General features: G+C 39.3%; 1 protein-coding gene and 2 long non-coding RNA genes across 5 annotated transcripts; all 3 read left to right on the top strand.

Moving 5' to 3' along the window:
- The first annotated feature begins 1,077 nt into the window (after window positions 1–1,077).
- LOC119799198 lies at window positions 1,078–17,031 on the top strand. 3 transcript variants are annotated; one of them, XM_038309002.1, is made up of 4 exons: window positions 1,101–1,274; window positions 6,453–6,939; window positions 16,347–16,386; window positions 16,510–17,031. In XM_038309002.1, exons 2-4 carry the CDS (start codon window positions 6,463–6,465, stop codon window positions 16,821–16,823), a joined length of 831 nt encoding a protein of 276 aa, XP_038164930.1. In that variant the 5' UTR covers window positions 1,101–1,274; window positions 6,453–6,462; the 3' UTR covers window positions 16,824–17,031. The 3 variants fall into 3 exon arrangements, with proteins under 3 accessions (XP_038164929.1, XP_038164930.1, XP_038164928.1); XM_038309001.1 differs by having other exon boundaries at window positions 1,078–1,177; window positions 16,347–17,031; XM_038309000.1 differs by having other exon boundaries at window positions 1,102–1,274; window positions 16,347–17,031.
- LOC119799202 lies at window positions 8,052–8,856 on the top strand. The gene is made up of 3 exons (XR_005282818.1): window positions 8,052–8,298; window positions 8,384–8,450; window positions 8,558–8,856. It is a non-coding gene; the product is annotated as an uncharacterized LOC119799202 (long non-coding RNA).
- Window positions 14,319–15,123, top strand: LOC119799201. Its single transcript, XR_005282817.1, has 3 exons — window positions 14,319–14,565; window positions 14,651–14,717; window positions 14,825–15,123. It is a non-coding gene; the product is annotated as an uncharacterized LOC119799201 (long non-coding RNA).
- Window positions 17,032–18,462: the final 1,431 nt, after the last annotated feature.

Genomic DNA, 18,462 nt, shown 5'->3' with positions numbered 1-18,462 from the left:
ACTTCAAATTATAAAAAAACATTTATTCTCATAGGCTGTGCATGAACAAAAAGTCTATCTCTGCCTTCTGAAGGGTTTAACCTTAACTGATGCTGTAAAGGTGTCTCAGGATAAGCTGAGTTAAATTAACGACAAACAGGATGATGTTTTCTTGCCTTTATTTGTCTAAGTTTTCTCTTTTATTTGATGAAAACCAGACAGTGAAGAAATGCCACACAGCACCCATAAAAACACTTTTTAATATAGAAACGTTTGCTATAAATTATGCTTAATATATGCTTAAACGTTATTTTCTAAAGGTATTCAAAAAACCTGACCACCCTCCATACACTGCGACACATTTTTTCAATTTTTTATTACTGTAGCCTCCGCAGACTAACCAGTAGTGATAAAGAGTCATCTTTCACAGTGTCAAACTGCATTGTTCCTGTCTCACAGAATACTGACACCTGCTGGACATTTAAAGGCACTACAGGTAGCTGATTGGACAGACTGAATTGATTTGATGACCTACTGCAATGATATAATAGAAGTAATTGTAGGTTATATTGTGTTATTTTCATATCTATGTTAAAATTGAAAATATCTTTGATATTTTTAGATGCAGCCAATAAATAATATAAAAATACATTTTAAATAATAAATAATATATAAACATATGCTTGTGGAATAGGAATATAAATCAAAATTTTAACACAATAAGTACAGTAAAAACAGTAAATAAAGTAAGAGTCAATTGGAAATGGACTTTAATTCAAATAAGTTGACTGATAACCGATGACACAACGAGAGTAAACACAACGAGACAGTAAGATAAAAACGCTGAAAGGTTCCTTTTCCTTTTAGGCTCCAAAATTCTTCATAATTTTAATGATAAACGTAAAAGATGAGACTCTTTTTTTTTAGCAGATGCAACATGGTGACAGATACGTTTTTAATCAAACTTTAGTGAATCAGTCAGAAACAACTGCTGTATCGGTCACATGACTTTCTGGAAACGACACGCGCACAGATGCGGAGGGCTCCACGCACGCGCCGACTAGTCCATCACTAGTAAGCGGCGTTTGGAGATGCTTTTATTCTGAAAGGCCCGCACCGGATATTTGGCTTTAAAGCTAATCGGAAATGTGCCACAGCTAAGGCGTGAACGTCCAGCCGGACAAACGGCCTAATCCAGGTAGGCTGTGGAACCTTTAATCACACTTTGCTTCATATCAGCTGCTTCTGTCTGGGTTCGGCGGCCCGTTCGCATCTTGTTCCGTTTGGTTCCGAAGGTGAGTTCGCTTTATTCTAGTTTTCCACCGTGTTAGATCTTATCGACCGCGTGTCTTTGAAGAATCTTTAAGCTGAAATAGTTTTTATCCAAAGGATACTGCGGAATCTTTGCTCCACCATAAAGTTAATTCAGATATTTGTTTTCCCTGCGTGGGAGCCGCAGGGTGAAATGCAGCGTCACCACACAAACCCTTCCACGGCGGAAAACAAGTAATTTGCCTGGACTATTTAAAACCAGTCTTTATCTACATGGCAATTCAATCCAGATTAAATGCTCCATCGTGTAAAATGAACTGTCAACCAGGGGCGGTGCCAGACATTTGGATGCCCTTATGGTGGCCACCAACATCCCCTGATATAAAACAAATACCAACCCTGTAAATATCTGTCTATTTGGCTTAATCACATCATTTTCAGCTACAGGTAGGACTGGCAGTTAGTTATAATATTTAATCACAATTATCTGCACTAATTTTCCTTGTTGATTCAGAATTAAGGCTGAAATAATTGCAGAATTATTTTAAATGATTTATTCACCTGAACAGAATATTTTTTTGTTTATAAGTGAGCATCAAGATGGAAAATATACATCCTTAATGCAAATTTGTTAATTAAATTGGTACCAATACAAACATGGCGGTTAAGGAGAATATATTTCTAAAGATACTTTCATTATACAAGACTGCCATAGTAACCCTTAAGCAAGATAACTGTATTTTATCTTATTGGAGAAAAAGTAACTAAAACATCAGATATAGTAAAACGAGGATTCCTTTTTGAAGTGAAATGAAACCTTTAGGCTTGGCCCAAATTCTTCTAAAGAGTCTTGATGGTTTCAGTGTCGTTGGCATGAGAAAAAGATCTGCCTGAAGATGTTTTCTGTCATGGGGAGGTGGTTTCATCATGATCCGGGAGCTCTTCTTTCAGTGGATCAATGGGTCTTTGGGTTTTGCAGGGAGGTCACACCTTAGCTGACCTTTGTCTCTTTTCCATTAAATATTCATGCTGGGACAGGTCCAGTGAGTTTACCTCAGATCGATGCATTTTCCATTGCAAAGGAGTTTTATCTCAATGTGGATAGGATCTTTAATAGCATTAAGGCTCTGGTCCGATGCAATAATGGTTTGCACAGAAACCACATCAACAGCCTAAAATATGCATTTCTATACACAACCCCATTTCTGCATTGAAATAAACTCGCCTATAGTATTCAAATTTGAAATGTAACAAGGCCAGGTATAGCTGAGAGGAAGATCAGTTTGAGGGTGAATAAAGAGGTCCAATAAGCAAGAGGCCAGTTAAGGCAACAGCAATCCTCTGCTCTACAACCACAGCTCTGCAACATTTATATCATCAGGAGCCGTTCACGTTCAATATGCATCTAATTACCGGAGAAAATGGTGTAAGGCATGAAAATGAAATGTATCACAGTTGCCAGAGGTGCTGATTTATAAACAAAATCCAAAATCCATCTTAGTATCTCCAGAAAAAACTTTGACCAAAAGCAAATCTAAAATGCAGATTGTTGCTAACTTAAAGGAGAAGTTCGGTTTTTTACACTTTAAGCCCATTTTCTGTAGTGTCCAGGATGAAATCGAATGATCGACACCAAAAGTTTGACAATTGGTCCTGTCTCTGCTTTTTGGCTCATTTAGAATCAACCCCTGGCTGCTTTAGAATGGCTAGCATAGAGCATGTCCGATAATGTCCTTAAAACAACCTTAAACATTCTTTTTTTAAAATATGCTACTCACCGTGTCGTCAGCGCTGTTCAATGACGTTCCAAAAAAAGTTTCGTGAAGAAAAAACGTTCCTGTAGTGTTTTATTTAGCATTTTGTAAATCCCATTGAGTTCTGTAGGAATAGTCAATATTCCGCTGCCACCGGAAACGGAAATGGGGCCTGTTTACACAGTTGTAGTCTTTTCGCTTCACTCTGTGTACTCCGACGTCGAGAATCAAGAATCCACCTTTCGTATTCCATTTTGAGAGTTTTTTAAAGTGTTTAACAGAGACGTTAGCACCTCGACGTCGGAGTACACAGAGTGAAGCGAAAAGACTACAACTGTGTAAACAGGCCCCATTTCCGTTTCCGGTGGCAGCGGAATATTGACTATTCCTACAGAACTCAATGGGATTTACAAAATGCTAAATAAAACACTACAGGAACGTTTTTTCTTCACGAAACTTTTTTTGGAACGTCATTGAACAGCGCTGACGACCCGGTGAGTAGCATATTTTAAAAAAAGAACGTTTAAGGTTGTTTTAAGGACATTATCGGACATGCTCTATGCTAGCCATTCTAAAGCAGCCAGGGGGTGATTCTAAATGAGCCAAAAAGCAGAGACAGGACCAATTGTCAAACTTTTGGTGTCGATCATTCGATTTCATCCTGGACAATACAGAAAATGGGCTTAAAGTGTAAAAAACCGAACTTCTCCTTTAACCTATTTTGGCCCTGTTATATTATTTCCACTATATGGTCCTCACTTTTTTTCTGTTGTATCTTTTCTCTCTTGTACAATTTTAATTGGGAGTTACAAAACGGTTTTTGGCTTAAAATAGACTGATGTAAATGGGAAAGAAATATTTGTTGGTTTTAAAACTTCCTGACGAATGCTTTAACATCTGCAGTATGGGCTGTCCATACTGGGGTTTAAAACCCTTAAATATGTGATATTTCACTATAAACTTAGTGATTTTAACTAAGTTTATAGAAAGATTTTATTGCGTAAATTCATTCTCCTCTAATCATCTCTCATTCCGCCCGTCTGTGTACCATCATAGAACCAAATAAACATGGACTCAGCAAGCGGACATTTTTTGCACATATCTGACCCAGCGTTTTCACAGAGATATTGGATGATGATGGATTGGAAAAAGGAAGCATTTAACATTTTAAACAAAGATGTTGACAGTTACCAGTCTGCCATTAGAGGTTTTATGATTGTGAATTCAGTGCCTTGTAAAAGTATTTGCAGCCGTAGCTTTATAATCATCCTTCTCTCACCTCAATGTAACACAACAAAACATTTTAAAAGCTTTTTTCTGACTAAACTCTAACCCCTTAAGCTCAGGGGGTCTTGGGAGCAAATTCTGCCTGAAATTACATATCTGAATTAAAGCAAGTACAGCTCCCAAACTAAATACAATTGTTTGCATTTGTATAACAGAAAGGCGTTGAGGGATATTTATCAGGTGGAACCACTATTTGTTTAATCACCAATAAATCAGACATGGTGACATTTAAAAAAAAAAAAAAAAACTAGAATATATTTAGCCTAACCAAATTTTTTTTCAAAATAAAACTGCAAAACACCATGAAACTCTGGATGAACCCTCAGAGTTTATAGATCTACATCTTAACTATAACTCAAGCAAATTCAGACTAGGCTGTAAAACCTGCCGAAGGGTAGACCTGTTTAAATTCACAGCCAAAAATCTTCCGGCCTTCTTAAAGGAATAGTACACCCAAAACATGATTAGCCTTCATTTTCTACTCACCCCCAAGCTGAACAACACCCTGGAGTACTTTTTTGATATCTCAAATGCATCTGGAGATCTGGGAGGCTTCTTGCTGTCTGCTGACATTCAAATAATGGAGGTCCATGGTGCCCGAGACAGAAAGGTCCACAAAAACGTGTCAATATTCCTCCATACTGCTCGTCCAATGTATTCCAAGTGTCCTGAGTGGGTAGCGTCCATAATTTACTCGAAACGATGTCATTTAGAATGTTTTTAGAGCATAAACAGTAGTGTATAGGATTTCCTGAAAGCGCGCACATGCGCGATCACGACGCTACGGAAGCCGGCAGACCAAACCAGCGCATTCAGCTCGGCAAAGAACTCATGCTCTTCCTCAACACTGAAGTCCTCAGACATTTTTCTTTCATTGTTTCTTTCTTTGCACAGGTAAACAGCACATTTCTTCTTCTACGCTTGCATTATTGGCAGAGCAGACGCTGAATGCGCACTTTCATCTGGTTTGGTGTGCCGGCTTCCGTAGCGTCGTGAACGCGCATGTGCACGCTTTCAGGAAATCCTATACACTACTGTTTATGCTATAAAAACATTCTAAATGACTTTGTTTCGAGTAAATTCTGGATGCTACCCACTCAGGACACTTGGAATACATTGGACGAGCAGTATGGAGGAATATTGACACTTTTTTTGTGGACTTTTATGGACCTTTCTGCCTCGGGCGCCATAGACCTCCATTATTTGAATGTCAGCAGACAGCAAGAAGCCTCCCAGATCTCCAGATGCATTTGAGATATCAAAAAAGTACTCCAGAGTGTTGTTCAGCATGGGGGGGGAGTAGAAAATGAAGGCTAATCATGTTTTGGGTGTACTATTCCTTTAATTTCAGGGACTTCAAAGGATCCAGTCCAGGTAGACCACGTATGGAAGCGAATCGTTACCATATTTCAAATGAAAAAGCATTTCTGGAAATGCTTTTTCATTTAAAGAATGTGGCTGCATTGGTTGACTCATAAATGAAATTAGTAATCAATAATCCTGTTTACATTTTCATCTTCAACACTGTTCATCCTTTTACTTAATTAAAATGAAGATAAAGACATTTGAGATTTATTCTTCAAAATTAACCCCAGCAAATACATACCAAAATTCAATTTGAAATGTAAAATTTGAGAAGGAAAAAGCATTTCCAGATATGTTTTTTCATTTTAAGAAAGTGGCTGCATTGTTTGACTCATAAATTAAATTAGTAATCAATCATCCTACTTGCATTTGCATTTTCTTCTTCAAATTTTACATTCCAAATTGAATTTTGGTATGTATTTGCTGGGGTACATTTTGAAAAATAAATCTCAAATGTCTTTTTCTTTTTCATTTTAATTAAGTAAAAGGATGAGCAGTGTTAAAGAAGAAAATGAAAATGTAAACAGGATTATTGATTACTAATTTCATTTATGAGTCAAACAATGCAGCCACATTCTTAAAATTAAAAAGCATTTCTGGAAATGCTTTTTCATTTGAAATAATGAAACGATTCGCTTCCATAGGACCGCGTCCTTGAAGGACGCAGACCATGAATTTGAACAGAGCCTATGTTTTGTTTTTGCTGGATTCATATTATCCTTTAATAACAAAAGCAGTCACAGTTGGAATGTTACTGTATGTCATGTAGATTTATTGTTGCTTTATTCTTTGTAGACTGAGCAGCATGGAGGTCTGTAACGGATGGGAAATCCACATCCCTATGGAGGCGGAGGTGAAGAACATCCCCCTGAAGAGTTTACCTAACTCAATCCTCAGGAGAATAGGCCTCACTGTTTCTGACGGCGACTCCTCCAGGAAGCCCACTGACTCCTCAGAGGTGATCTGGATTTGTCCAGCTGTGATTGGACGAAAAGGAGAGGGACACAAGGGGAAACGTTTGGCTGAATTCCTGGGCACAGAGTTTCAGGGCAGTCCTTTGAAAATGTCCTTTGTCTCATCCAACCGAGCAGCCAGGGAGGTGCTGAAGAACGTCCCTGCAGGGAAACCTTTACCTAAGAAACAACCTCTATGCCAGGACTTGGCACTGCAGACCAATCAAGATGCTGTTGTCATCTACAATGGGCAGATTTACCTCTGTATCAGGAAGGGCAGGAAAAGACGACAGAAGGCAGAGGATCGGTCATCTGCTCGCACCACCAAGGTAATTTAACAAGTGAAATAAGAGGTAACGTCTATGAAAACCTCCAGCAGACCTGTGGGACCCGACCATGATCCACAGGCTAATGACTAATGCTGGTTAGCAGGATGGTTCTATAACCAGTCCATTCAGAATATTATAGATCTGAAGAAGCATCGGTGTGATTAGGTCCGGAATTGGATTCAGTTAAAGGGAATAAAAAACCAGATCAAATTCTTACACAAACCCCAGTTATGTTGCAGATTTTTCTCCTTTTGTTTCTCTTATATTCTTCAGCTCATCAAGCATGCTTAAAAATCAAAGAAACATTTTAAATACAAAGGAAAGTGGACCCAGACTACTCTACTACCCCCACCATGTTTGACTGTCAGAGGCGGGTTTGGTTCTGTACTCATGATTACTGTTTTGATGACATCTCCTGTATCAGTGATGGCTGTTTATCCATGTTTAGAGGAAGCAAAGAGGCCCCAATCAACACACTACCACCACCATGTTTAACTGTCAAGTCTCTGGCTCTGTTTCTGATGTGCTGTGTTTGCTTTATATCAAAATGTAGCTTTTTTCACATCTAACCATAAGATTGTTTCCCCAAAGTCTACAGATTCATCCAGATGTTTTCTGGATGATATTCTTTGTTTTTTTTTAGTCCCTTTGGACTCTAATATAGTTATTTATTTATTTCTTTCTCAAGTCTCAATTTTTACTCAGGAACAAACAACCATTATTTTCTTAAACTTGTTTTGAGTTTGATAAATTACCATTTAAGGATGTGAATGATATCATCGTCATCACTGTTGGATAGATGTTTTTGGATGCTCTACCTCAAGGTGGTGTAGTACAATATCTGCACATTGTTTTGAATAATCTAGAGTAGATCTTGGCCCCTTTGTTGCTCTTTATAGTGAACAAACATGGCTGAATTCACACCTGCACTTAACGTTGTGACAACCTGCTTGTTGCACAGAGCTGGCTGCACCGTTATTCATAAACCCTCCTGCTTCTTCACAGCTCAAGACACACCTTCTTTACGCCCATTTAACACATGCACTTACCTGATTGGTCCGCTGTTCAATCTGACTCCTAGCTCCAGTTTGAAAAAGTCAGTGTCTCAGCAGACAGCGTAACAGAAACAGCTGCTGCTACTACGTCTGCATATTCCGTTCTATCGACCAGTAACAAAGTCAGTCCGAGGCCGTTTAATCCCTCGTGCTTTCAGTATTTTGCCACTGTTCTGGATCCCACCGATCATTAAGGAAAAGGAGAAAACCAAACAAACAAAGAAACTTCATTCTGTGCTCCTGCCGTGCTGACGTGTCATCACAATTACCCGGAAGCCGGTGACATCACAGTTAAAGGTCCTCCGTAAGTGCTATACTTACTGATAATATAAATTAATAATTTTGCCCCATTACAAAAAATAAAATAAATTTTAAATATATTCATCTAGTGAAACCAACAACAGAAAACCTGTTCCAGCGCCTGCCTCTGAGCAAGATTATTTTCTCATCAGACCTGTAAGTCCATTCTATGTATGTTTGTTTGTGCTGTTTTTTTATGCAATTGTAGGACTTTTGTTGTGTATAGACACTTATGTTTTTTATTTTCTCTTGTTATTTCACAGCTCTTGCTGTGGGGCAATCTATATTGGAGCCCTAATCCGTTGGATTATAATGGACATTTATTTTTGGAGAAGAATTTTGTGATTATTTTTTGATGGCTATATATTTATTTTTCTTTTTGAAATACAAGGACTGTTAAGCCTAATTTTTTGTTGTCTTTTTGTGAAAAGTTTTCATTCCTTATTTGTAAGGGTCTACACACGCAAAAGTGTATGGTCCTTGTGTGACTGGTTTAAAAATCTATATATATTGATCCTACTTGTCAGGAGGGATACCTGACTGGCACCGCTAAAAAGTGACAAATACCCTGTTAAAAAAAAAACTAAAACTAAAATAATTAACCTTGTAAAAACCGTCACATAAAATATTGGCACCTAACATGGGACATCTTTATTTCACAAATAAGGGAATGACATTTTGAGCACTTAGACAAATAAAAAAAAAAAAAATATATATATATATATAAAAAAAATAAATAATAAAAAAAAAATAATAAAAATATATAAAGAAATAAAAATATAACAAAAAAATAAAAAATGAGCACTGAAGAAAATATAATCGAGCCCCCTTCAAACACTTCAACCCCTCCAATGATAATGCCTCCTAATCGCTCCACAGCATACTCTCTCCTAGACATGGAGTTGACTGGTCTGGATTTGGTGTTGGGTTCTCCTTTATCACCACAGCCTCCTCCGCAGGTTCAAGCAGAGACAAAGGCTGCACCAGAAGTTCTGGACCTAAAAGCAACCATGGAGGAAGTAAAGTCCTGTTTTAAAAAGGAGATGAGCAATATGAGAGATTCAACAATAAAACATGTGGAGGAAATCATTCAAGTCAATGCAAAGCAACAATATGAACGCATGGACTCACAGTTTGAGTATTTACTCACACAAACAAAAGCAACCCTTGGCTGGAGATTGAAGCATCAACAAACTGAGCTGCTAAAGGAATTCAGCAAGCTACTTGTCCCGGTTACAACCAGCATTTCCACTTTGCAAGATGATGTTTCTCGCCTAAAGGGAGAGCTCATGTCTTTGCAACTATCCATAAAGACTATGACTGAGGACATTAGAGCCGGAATCAAACCAGCTCAAACCTGTCAACAGAATACAGAAATGGATCAAACTGCACAGACAATCTACCATAGCCTACCAGAAACAACATCACTTACCAGCAAACCCCGGTGGGAATCTACTGCTCAGCCTGGGATGACAGGTGTCCAAGTAGCACCAGGTGGCGCTACCTTTTTACTTAATAGAAGTCGAGACCTGGGGAAAAGTCCTGTTAAATTGTTATTTCCAACTTATGGAAAATTAGAAGACACCCCCGACCCTCTGCAGTATCTGGAACGCTGTGAGGATTATTTGGCCCTTCATTCCTTAACTGATGAGGAACTCATGGCTACCCTACGGAATGTGTTGCATGGCACAGCCAGAGATTGGTGGGACGTAGCCAGACACAAGGTGCATACCTGGACTGACTTCCGAAGACAGTTCCAGGCTGCTTTTCTTTCTGAAGATTATGAGGATGAGCTTGCAGAACGTGTAAGGACCAGAGTCCAAGGAGAGAATGAAAGCATCAGGGATTTTGTGTACATGTACCAATCCCTATGCAGACGCTGGAAACCACAAATTTCAGAGGAAGAAATTGTCAAGCTGCTTCTGAAAAACATAAATCCAACACTGGCCAGTCAGCTAAGGAGTAGTAGGCTAACTACTGTGGATGAACTTGTCCGCCTGGGACAACAGCTAGAGAAGGATCGAGAACATCAGCAACAGTATGAGTACCGGAAACAAGCAAGTTTACCATCTAAAATAAATGAACCTAAACCTCATGACAATGAAAACACAGTAAGGCAAAGACAACCAAATTACAACCGAAATAACAATCGGCCACACCAACCATTCTGCTGGCGTTGTAAAGGAAATCATCCTCCAGCAACTTGCCCCCATGGTGGTAACAATCGATCATTTTCTCCAAACCTCCCTCAGCCAAGTAGCAGTTCATCCCAACTCCCATCAGCTCAAAGTTCAGCGACTCTTGGTTCCCTCACAAACTCTCAACTTCTGGACCAAACCTGTTCTCCAGCCACATCAACAACTAAACCTCTGCCTTCTCAGTTGATGGTTCCCATCACTGTCAGTTCCTGGAAAGGAGCTGCTATCTTGGACACAGGTTCTTCTTATACTCTGATGAATGAGAGAGTATGGAATGAAATCAATGGAGTGATAAAGCCTTGGACGAGAGGACCATTATATTTGGCTGATGGTGAAGGACGGCATCCCCTGGGATGGAGCGAAATCACTATCACATTGCAAAAACAGTCAATCACCTTACCATGCGTTATTCTATCTGCTCAAAACCTCACTTTTCCTGCTGTCCTTGGTCTTGATTTCATCTCCCTCTCTGGCCTGCAGTTTGATGTGTCAGAAAAACGTTATTGGTTCAAGTTCAACAGAAAACAACATTACAACTTTCTTCAAGAGTTTGCATGTTGGCCAAATGAACCCCATCAGCAACTTGCCTTTTTCTCTGCAGTGGCTCCTGCTACTCTGGTTGCCCTTGGGACCAATGATGAACTGTTGCAGAGGGCAGTTCACACTACACACCAGGATGACTTTGGGAAACAGTCATTGTTATGCCAACTGCGTAACAATTCTGATGTATGTACCACAGAGTTGGGCTGCACGAATGTACTTACTCACAAGATTTACCTTTCTCAAGATGTGCCAATTAAACAAAAACCATATCGAGTCTCACCTGCTAAACTTCAGATGATTAGGGAGCATGTAGATGAAATGCTGGAGAATGACATCATTGAACCATCCACATCTCCATACGCCGCTCCTGTTGTCTTGGTGCCTAAAAAAAATGACCCCAAACTACGTTTTTGTGTCGACTTCAGAAAACTAAATGCAGTCACACATACAGATGCATATCCATTGCCAAACATTCAGGAAATCCTGGAGTCTCTTTCTGGAGCAGTGATTTTCACTACACTAGACTTGAACAGTGGTTACTGGCAAGTCCGCATGGATCCAGAAAGCTGTGAAAAAACTGCATTTGTCTGTCCATATGGCCTCTTCCAATTTAAGGTTATGCCATTTGGCCTGAAAAATGCTCCAGCTACATTTCAACGACTTATGGAAGTAGTATTGGGTGAACTCAGAGGTAAAATTTGTTTTGTATATTTGGATGACATCATCATTTACTCAACCACTTACCATCAGCACAGTGCCGATATACAAGCCGTGTTGGACAAACTTCGTGAAGCCAACCTTACAGTCAACATGAAGAAAAGCCAGTTTTTCCGTTCCTCCATAAAATTTCTGGGACACATAGTATCCTCATCTGGTGTTGAGGTAGATCCAGACAAGATTAAAGCCATTCAAGAATTTCCTGTACCCCAGAATATTAAACAGCTTCAAAGATTTCTGGGAATGGCTGGCTGGTATCATCGTTTTGTGCCTGATTTTTCTGCCTTGACAGAACCACTCAATGCTCTAAAGCGAAAAGGAGTCAAATTCCTTTGGACACCATCTTGCCAAAAATCATTTGATGCTCTGAAAACTCACCTGGTCTCTCCACCCATTCTGGGTCATCCAGATTTCAAACTGCCATTCATTGTTTATACTGATGCTAGTGATGTGGGTTTGGGAGCCGTTCTAGCTCAGCAGACTGGGTTAGGCACCGAGCAAGTCCTGGCCTTTGCCAGCCGAACTCTAAATAAAGCTGAAAGGAACTACTCTACTACTGAGCAAGAATGTCTTGCTGTTGTTTGGGCCATTGAAAAGTGGAGATATTACCTTGAAGGACGACACTTCACCGTTGTGACTGACCATTCACCTCTGATCTGGGTTTTTAAAACTCATAAACCTAGCACTCGGCTGATCCGGTGGGCTCTTCGTCTGCAAGAATTCTCCTTCACAGTGGAATATCGAAAAGGAAAGTATAACACTGTTCCAGATGCTCTGTCACGAGCCCCAATCAATGCCTCTGACCATTCACCAGTTACCTGTGCTGTCGTACTCCGGTCGCAACGTGACACTTCTCACCCACTCCAAGTGACAGATGAGAACATCTGGAAGGCTCAGCAGCAGGATCCTTTCGCACAAAACATTTACCAACAAATAATGGACAAAGGAACAGTACATGAGTCGCCAACAATAAAGTACACTATCCTGGAAGACAAGGTTTACAGAGTTGTTCAATTACCACACAAAACTCTTTACCAAGTCTATATTCCACCATCACTCCGTCAACAGTTACTTCATCACAATCATAATGACCCTTTATCTGGACATTTTGGACGATACAAAACCTACAAACGGTTACAAGCCTTGGTGTATTGGCCGAGGATGAGCATTGATGTTCGGGACTATGTGAGATCCTGTCAAGTCTGTCAAATGTACAAACCTGAAACCCGAAAAGCTCCTGGCAAGTTGCAACAGACAGAGGTGAGTGCACCATGGGAGATGTTGGGCGTGGACCTTATGGGACCCTTTCCACGGAGTTCTACTGGTAATGTCCATCTACTTGTTTTTGTGGATTATTTCTCACGGTGGGTTGAAATGTTTCCCCTCCGCAAAGCTACTGCAGAAATAATTTCCCAATACTTGACCAGAGAGATTTTGACACGATGGGGAGTGCCAACATACATTCTCTCTGATCAAGGTCCACAATTTATTTCTTCTGTATTCGAGGAGACCTGTAAAAGATGGAATCTCACACCAAAGAAAACCTCTGCATATCACCCACAAACTAACCTTACGGAGAGAGTTAATCGCAACATCAAGGCTATGCTCTCATCCTATGTCAGTAACAAACATAAGAGTTGGGATAAATACCTACCGGAATTTCGGTTTGCTTTAAACTCTGCAGTGCATGAATCTACTGGTGTGACTCCAGCTGAACTCAACATTGGACGACCTCTGAAAGGGCCTTTGGATGCAGAGCTGAGTCCAACCCTTTGTGACCCTGACACACCTGTCTATGCTACAGTAAAACAGATTGCTGAGCTCCGTGAATTTGCTGATGTCAATCTGAAAAAAGCTAAGCAGCGACAGAAACACAACTATGACCGTGGAAGAAGAGATGGAAACTTCTCAGAAAGAGACCGTGTATGGATTCGTTCACACCCTTTATCAAAGGCTGATCAATCTTTTATGGCCAAACTTGCTCCACGATGGAAAGGTCCTTACAGAATCATGAAAAGGACTGGCCCTGTAAATTATGAAGTGGTTCTGGAGGATACTGGAGAAGATCTCCGCGTGGTTCATATATCGCAGATCAAACCTTGTTTTCCTACAGCAGAAGAAGTGGAAAAAGAGCAACACAGAAAAGTTCAGGAACTGTTCCATGAGGAAAGCGACCATGAAGATTTCCATGGTTTCACTTCTTCTGACTTTTAAATAAAAGTAGATAACTTCTAATAGAGAGTTGAGCATTTAAATTACCTCTCTCATAAGAATGTCAACACATTGATCGCATACAAAACAGCAAGCTTGGAGAAAATCTAAGATTGAAGTAATGAGGCGTATAAAGGATTTTTCACCCTACTAGCTCGGGACTTCTCAAGGGGGGGGGTGTGTGACAACCTGCTTGTTGCACAGAGCTGGCTGCACCGTTATTCATAAACCCTCCTGCTTCTTCACAGCTCAAGACACACCTTCTTTACGCCCATTTAACACATGCACTTACCTGATTGGTCCGCTGTTCAATCTGACTCCTAGCTCCAGTTTGAAAAAGTCAGTGTCTCAGCAGACAGCGTAACAGAAACAGCTGCTGCTACTACGTCTGCATATTCCGTTCTATCGACCAGTAACAAAGTCAGTCCGAGGCCGTTTAATCCCTCGTGCTTTCAGTATTTTGCCACTGTTCTGGATCCCACCGATCATTAAGGAAAAGGAGAAAACCAAACAAACAAAGAAACTTCATTCTGTGCTCCTGCCGTGCTGACGTGTCATCACAATTACCCGGAAGCCGGTGACATCACAGTTAAAGGTCCTCCGTAAGTGCTATACTTACTGATAATATAAATTAATAATTTTGCCCCATTACAAAAAATAAAATAAATTTTAAATATATTCATCTAGTGAAACCAACAACAGAAAACCTGTTCCAGCGCCTGCCTCTGAGCAAGATTATTTTCTCATCAGACCTGTAAGTCCATTCTATGTATGTTTGTTTGTGCTGTTTTTTTATGCAATTGTAGGACTTTTGTTGTGTATAGACACTTATGTTTTTTATTTTCTCTTGTTATTTCACAGCTCTTGCTGTGGGGCAATCTATATTGGAGCCCTAATCCGTTGGATTATAATGGACATTTATTTTTGGAGAAGAATTTTGTGATTATTTTTTGATGGCTATATATTTATTTTTCTTTTTGAAATACAAGGACTGTTAAGCCTAATTTTTTGTTGTCTTTTTGTGAAAAGTTTTCATTCCTTATTTGTAAGGGTCTACACACGCAAAAGTGTATGGTCCTTGTGTGACTGGTTTAAAAATCTATATATATTGATCCTACTTGTCAGGAGGGATACCTGACTGGCACCGCTAAAAAGTGACAAATACCCTGTTAAAAAAAAAACTAAAACTAAAATAATTAACCTTGTAAAAACCGTCACAACGTTTACATTCTTTATTTCTTATGCTGGTTTTATTTTGCCAGTATGGCCTCTATGGCTGTTGAACAGAGCTTCTTCAAACAGTTTGAAAGTTAAAGTTCTCAATCGGTGCACAGCTGCTGGGCTGAATGTTCCTAAGACATGCGGGTCTGAATAATGCTCAAAGTTCCCTTCACATCGCCCAAAGCGTTCCTCCTAAGTTTCCTGTAAGGAATCAGCGGCTAATGGAGAAAATGTGCTGACTGTAGCCGCTGGTTTTATTTAGTTTTCCATTATACTGACTTCTACTAACAACGCATTGAATGGTAAATGGAAGAAATGCAATTTCCATCATGTGGCTTGAAGAGAATTATTCCTAATAAGGTCATTTTAACCATGCAAAATAGGATAGCATGATCAGTATAGGTTTCAGTTTAAACTCTTCCTTTATAAAGCTCCAGTCGAAAGTATTCAGGGCTTGGAGGATATGAAAATGAAGAGGAAACGGTATTTTCATACATTAAAATAGGTTAAGAAGTCTGCTGTGCAGGACTGTGCTTGGCTGCTAAAACAGTCTTTGTTTTTGTTTCAACTAGGGCTACAAATAAAAGATTTTTTGCAAATCAATGAAGCTGTTGATTATTTTTCTCGATTAATCAATTCATAATTGGACAGCCAAATATTCCATAAAGACTTTTTTACAAAATTAAACCAGGTGAAGCTAAAACTTTTCCACTTGAGGAGTTCTGATTAGAGTATATTGAGTTTTTTTTTATTTATTTTTTTTATTCTTAAATGCAAAATTATACACGTTTTTACAATTTTGATTCAATTACTGCTCAAGGCGGGTCACCCTGTTGGCTTAAGGCATGTTTTACTGTCTATAATCCAATTAATGATTAATCGATTACTAAATTAGACTAGGTCATTACTTATTTAGTGAATGAGTTGATTATTTCAATCCATTAATCATTATTAATCTAGTTAATTGTTTCAGCAAAGTGGTTCAGAGGGGTGGATGGCATTCTTTGAGCCACCCTGTTTAAAAAAATTAAAATGTGAAATTCTACCCTGAGAATAAAAATGTAAAACAATCCATATATTTACTGGAGAAGATGAGATGTTTGCTGTGAGACCATTCCTTTGAAAACAATGTCATGTTGATGTTGTTCTGTATGTTTTTCAGGAGCTGGGAAGCAGCAGAAGAAAGATAAAACCTGATGCAGGTAAAGTAATGAGCTCTCTGAAGGCTATAATGAAAAAAGGTGCTTCCACAGTCGGGGCGCCCCTCCGTCCTTCTCCCAGTGGGCACAGAGCAGACGCTAACAGTCAGTGTGTTAATGCGTCAGGGCTGGACTCGGAGCAAACGGCTCTCCAGCTTTCATACCGTCATGAGAATCAGAGGAACCCGACCAGCAGGACGAGTGGAGAACATGAGAGGATAAACTTGGGTGAGGAAGGGGCCTGGACGGGTGACATGGACGGTGATCAGACCCGAGGTCAGGATGAGTTGAAGATGCCGGAGTCTCTGCATGCAGCTGCTGCCTCAACGTCGAGACACATGGACTTTGACTTTAATGAGCTGGAGCAAGAGGAGAGGATTGCTCAGCTGAAGGCCAAATTCATGCAGAGTGAAGCTGCTCTCAACAACCTGCTGTCCTGATGGGACATCTGGCTCTTCTTTCTGGCCATCATGACCTGTTGATAAACTCTAAGCTCATTGATGGATATGTTTCAACAAGCTTGGAACCTTTATGACTGGTCTAGTGCTTTTCAAAGACCAATCTTTTGTCATGTATTGTAATGGATAAACTTTATGGTCTGGAATCTATGGTTTGAAAAAAAATAAAAACAAAATGTAACTATAATGAGCTTATATCTTTGACAGTTTTTTTTTTCAGCTAAAATGTAATACTATCCCATTTATACATATTAGCTCTGGTGTTTCTGAATACATAGTCTGCTGTTCTTTCCCCAATAGCAGAACTGCTGCCTGTGTATTTCAATTGCACATTCTTGCTGATGGTTAAAGTAAACAGTTCCTTCAGTTATTGAATGAGTTAAAGAGTGAGTGAAATACTTACCTTTATGTGGATGCTGGTCCTATTATTGATGGATGTCCTCTGGATCTGAATGTAAAGACATAGTAAAGAGACAGGGTTAAAGTAAACAGTTCCTTCAGTTATTGAATGAGTTAAAGAGTGAGTGAAATACTTACCTTTATGTGGATGCTGGTCCTATTATTGATGGGTGTCCTCTGGATCTGAATGTAAAGACATACTAAAGAGACAGGGTTAAAGTAAACAGTTCCTTCAGTTATTGAATGAGTTAAAGAGTGAGTGAAATACTTATCTTTTCTAAGGATGCTGGTCCTACTGATGATGGAGAACTTTGGATCTGAAACTAAAGACATAGTGAAGAGACAGGGTTAAAGTAAACAGTTCCTTCAGTTATTGAATGAGTTAAAGAGTGAGTGAAATACTTATCTTTTCTAAGGATGCTGGTCCTACTGATGATGGAGAACTTTGGATCTGAAACTAAAGACATAGTGAAGAGACAGGGTTAAAGTAAACAGTTCCTTCAGTTATTGAATGAGTTGAAGAGTGAGTGAAATACTTATCTTTTTTGTGGATGCTGGTCCTATTATTGATGGATGTCCTCTGGATCTGAATGTAAAGACATAGTAAAGAGACAGGGTTAAAGTAAACAGTTCCTTCAGTTATTGAATGAGTTAAAGAGTGAGTGAAATACTTATCTTTTCTAAGGATGCTGGTCCTACTGATGATGGAGAACTTTGGATCTGAAACTAAAGACATAGTGAAGAGACAGGGTTAAAGTAAACAGTTCCTTCAGTTATTGAATGAGTTAAAGAGTGAGTGAAATACTTATCTTTTCTAAGGATGCTGGTCCTACTGATGATGGAGAACTTTGGATCTGAAAACTAAAGACATAGTGAAGAGACAGGGTTAAAGTAAACAGTTCCTTCAGTTATTGAATGAGTTAAAGAGTGAGTGAAATACTTACCTTTATGTGGATGCTGGTCCTACTGATGATGGGTGTCCTCTGGATCTGAATGTAAAGACATAGTAAAGAGACAGGGTTAAAGTAAACAGTTCCTTCAGTTATTGAATGAGTTAAAGAGTGAGTGAAATACTTATCTTTTCTAAGGATGCTGGTCCTACTAATGATGGAGAACTTTGGATCTGAAAACTAAAGACATAGTGAAGAGACAGGGTTAAAGTAAACAGTTCCTTCAGTTATTGAATGAGTTAAAGAGTGAGTGAAATACTTATCTTTTCTAA

This window comes from Cyprinodon tularosa, unplaced genomic scaffold (assembly GCF_016077235.1).
Source record: "Cyprinodon tularosa strain WSP-4 unplaced genomic scaffold, ASM1607723v1 ctg652, whole genome shotgun sequence".
Lineage (NCBI taxonomy): Eukaryota > Metazoa > Chordata > Actinopteri > Cyprinodontiformes > Cyprinodontidae > Cyprinodon > Cyprinodon tularosa.
This window is presented reverse-complemented; position numbering and strand designations above follow the sequence as displayed.